We start from the raw sequence: 4,332 nt of genomic DNA on the forward strand, positions 1-4,332 counted from the left end.
CTATGGATTCTAGGAGGAGCAGAACACTTAGCAAGGCTACTATAGGTTTTGGGGAAGGGGAGGGGGTTGGTTTTGGGACATTTGTGTCACCATACTTAATGTCTCCTTCCTAGAGATGGCCAAACGGGCCGCCCGGCACGGCACGGCCCGGGCCCGGTGAAGCCCGACCCGTTTTGGATCCGGCCCGCCAAGCACGGTTAGAAAACCGGGTCAGGCTTTCTAAGCACGCGGGCTCAATTTCCTGTCCGAGCCCGGCAGCACGAAAAAAGCGGGCCGAAAACGGGCTATGCGGGCCGGTAAGCACGTTTTAGTGTAAAAAAAGCGGGCTTAACGGGCTTAGAGGAAAACGGGCCGTGCCGGGCTAGCCCACCGTGCCTAGTTTCCTGTCCGAGCCCGGTCCGCTTATTCGTGTCGGGCCGGCCCGGGCCCGCATAGAACCGGGCCGTGCCGGGCTCGGACCGGGCCCAAACAGCGGGCTTCGTGCCGGGTTCGCGGGCCTCGTGCTTATTGGACATCTATAATCATTCCCTAGTGTGATGTACTTGTATATTTTAGCTCTTGCTGGCTCTCACCTTCTTTTTAATATAACAGGCAATTCTCTTGCCAGTTTTCAAAAAAAAATATTAGCCCTTGCTTCTAACCAACGTTTTCAAGTCGCCTGACTAATCGTGATTAATCGTCGAAGTTGGTTTGGAAAAATCATGATTAATCGTCCAAGTCGGCCAGTCAGAATGACCGCAAGTCGTCCGACTTGAAAACATTGCTTCTAACCAAACAAAACCATTTTTCGAATAGATGTTTGTGCACCCACAAAGAACCCAAAATCCAAGATGAGTCTTTCTGAACATGCAATGATCATTTGTTTAGAACTATTCTATAGTACACAATAAACATGTATACTACCATCAATATAAATAATACTATGATATCCCAAAGCAAATTATAAAATACAAAACTGCAATGAAAATTGGTTGGGATGGGGTAATAAGATCAGCATATTGCATGTTGGTTGAGAATTGAATAAACTAAAATTTCTAAGCAGTGAATGGAAATGTGGCAACTGGATTTTTTTCATGGACGGTTAAGATTCAGTAAGAATACAACACGGATCAGCTTATGCAAATCCAATAATTTCTATATTCAGAGAAAAAGACGGAAATCCCAAGATGAGCTATAAAAGAGTAAATTCAAAAGGGCCTAAAATTATTTCCATCAATCTATTCTCTGCATTTATAGCGCTTCAAATTAGTATCAATCGAACAAAGTATACTTTCTTTGTCAATCACATGTCAGCACATCATCCACGTACATGATTCGAATGAGAACCCTAAACCCCAAGAAGACTTGACTGTAATTCAGCAACAATATATTAAAATTACATAAAGTTTTGGAACGTCTCAATAGCAGACAATAGGCAAGTTTTTGTCGTCAGATCTACTGGACAAGTGAGTTGCAGCAACAAGTTTACTGATCTCTCACAACTAATTCAAAACTACAGAACAGGAGCAGGAGTGAGCATATGAGCAATGGTATACACTATAAGAATTAAAGCTAGTGTCTTTATGGTCATCGTCTGATCAACTGAACAACAATCATGAGATGTCAATCACATAACAAGCAAGTTCTACACAGAGTGCTGAAAAAGAAACTGCAAAGCTCTCACCTGGTGACATGGTGGTGAGGACAATGATCTCCATGTCGTGACGGTTGGAAGGCAGATCGATGATCAAAGGGGTCAGCCGCCCTTGGGAGCCGGCCCGCGTGCACAGCGTGATGCGGTGGATTGGTTCGTTGAGCAGCCTCCCTAGGTCGTCTCTCAGTCGCCACAAGGAGTCGCTGAACAAATCGTAGCTTCTCCTGGAGCGCGAATCGATGTTCCCGTAATTATCTGCCCGCATGTAGAAGATCCTCCGCCATAGAACCCTAAAAGTGGCATGCTGCTGCAAATGGTAGGAACCAAAACAAGCAGACAACACGTGTCGCAATGAGAAAAAAAATATTGAGACCGAGTTAACCAATCTTAATTGAGTCATTGCTATGTTGCAGGGATCTGATAAAACAAGAACCCCATTCTTTTATAAGACCACCTACATGCTAATGCTGTTTCTCGAATGATTGAAGTTTTTGAGCAATCCTAGTTAAGAACTACTACTCCCTAAAGCGAATCAAATGAAGAGGAGCAAAAGGTCGACAGAAACCACTCCGGCCAACACACTTTGGACTTTGAACTCATACCCTGTTATCAAAGGCAACGACTAATATGCAAACAATCATTAGGTGTAAGCGTGCAATCAGCTCTCTTAGTCGGTTGAATCTAGATCCAACCGTACATGTACTCGTGATTTGTTAGGGCTTTTTATAAAGCTACATGGGGGCGGTGGTGGGAGGATTTAAATGCTAAATATAGCATATGGTTAGATCTAGATCTAATGAACGAAAAGACCTGTTTGCACGCTTACATATAATAGCTACTTGAATATTAGTTGTTGCCGTTATCAAATATTTATCATCTGCTATTTTATTTTTCAATTAAAACATGATAAATAAAAAAGAACGGAGGTGAGGGAGTAGTAGTGAACTAGTGCTCTTGGCACGAAATGCACAAAGAATTGCATCATCGTCCGACGGAACTCAGTAACTGACAGCTTCAGTGGCAACAGAGGAAAATCTGGCGAAATGTACCAAGAATTGTGCCAAGGGGAGGAAGCAGGGGAATATAATCATCAAGTTTCAGTAGCAACGGTGTAAAAGGTTTGCGGAATCGACAGATTCCAAGAACTCTACTCAAATCAACGCGAATGACGGTGAGCTCACGTCAGTTAGGCGGTGAATGACGGGCGGTTCTGGTCTCGGGAATGGTCTCGACCTCCCAAAATGCCGCGCTGCCGCAACTGACGCGGTAAGCGCTGTCGACGACTAAGGCGTATCTGAAGGCGGAGGTGTTCGAGGGGCTGACGCTGAGGAGACGGTCACGGTGAGAGGCGTGGAGCATGACGACAATGACGTTGGTCACCGTATCAGCCTCCCAGAGGACGTCGTCCTGCTCCGTGGCCTCGTAGTCGCTCTGGACCGTGAGGTTTGCATGGTGACCGGTGTAGATCCGCGACGTCTCGGTCTCGCGTGAGAGAGCGAGGTACCGGCCGTAGGCGGCGCTGTGGAGGAGGATGTAGTCGCGGTCGTCTCGCCGGACCCGGTGCACCCACCACGCCGTGTGCAGGTAGGCGCGGTGCGGATTCATGGAGACGCCCACGCCGTCGTTCTCGGCGTGGAGGTACGTGTCGTGCACGAGGCTCCGCAGCCGCACGAGCGCCTGGTCGGGGAAGCACTCCATCGCCCGCGGTGGTGGTGCTTATCCTGCGGTGGCGGAGGCCGACGACGGCGACGGGGATGGGAGTTCGAGAGATGGTGCGAACTGCGGAGGACCGGGGAGCGCAGGTGTTCGTTGCGACGGTTAGTTTTGTGCATCGAGGGCCCGAGGCAGAGCGGGGTATTTGGACTTTTCAAGTTCGAAGAGGTCGCTCAATGCCAGCTGTCCACTTGCGAGTGGGGTCAGTCAGCCACTTAGCCATTGGTAGATACAGTACTCCTCCTGTGCAATATTAGTTGTGGTATAGCGATACGGTATCTAAAATACACGTATAACTTTGAGTAATATTTTTTTTTGTTAAAATACAAATAAACTCTTAATATATTTATATTTTTATAAAAATATTTGTTAAAACAAATCGGTGCATATAAATATTATGTTTTAAAACTACATAATAAAGTAGTTATTTATAGGCAAAATGCGGCAACGCCCGTACGAGCGGATGTGGCATGAGTGATATTGTAGCACACAAATCAAGGTTGAGTTTTCTTTTGCTTTTACATCGTATCATTTAATTAAAATATCGGACCAATTTAAGATTTATGTCCTTGGTATTTTTTCGAATAAAACAAAACACATTCGATATAATTGAACACCCGGTCATCCTAGAGATCCTCAAACAAAAAGGCTTTGGTCCCAAATGGATTCCTTGGATGAATATGATCATGAACTCCGGAACTTCTGCTATTTTATTGAATGGGGTGCTAGAGAAAACATTTCATTGTTGGAGAGAGGTCAGGCAGGGAGACCCGCTCTCGCCGCTCATGTTCGTCCTTGTAGCCGATCTTCTCCCATTCATATTTAAGAGGCAAATGATCTCGACCTTCTCAAACTACCATTGCAGCACAAATGTGGCCAAGACTTCCCCATCATTCAATATGACGATGATACGATACTGATCATGGAAGCATGCCCTAGACAGTTATTCTTCCTCAAAGTTATGCTCAACTCCTTTACAGATTCAA

General features: G+C 45.8%; 1 protein-coding gene across 1 annotated transcript; it reads right to left on the minus strand.

Moving 5' to 3' along the window:
* Positions 1-2,715: 2,715 nt before the first annotated feature.
* LOC100277094 (uncharacterized) lies at positions 2,716-3,582 on the minus strand. The gene is given in 1 exon segment (NM_001150757.1): positions 2,716-3,582. A coding segment is annotated over 1 exon segment (516 nt). The 5' UTR covers positions 3,332-3,582; the 3' UTR covers positions 2,716-2,815.
* Positions 3,583-4,332: the final 750 nt, after the last annotated feature.

This window comes from Zea mays, chromosome 9 (genome assembly GCF_902167145.1).
Source record: "Zea mays cultivar B73 chromosome 9, Zm-B73-REFERENCE-NAM-5.0, whole genome shotgun sequence".
In the NCBI taxonomy this organism is placed as follows: Eukaryota; Viridiplantae; Streptophyta; class Magnoliopsida; order Poales; family Poaceae; genus Zea; species Zea mays.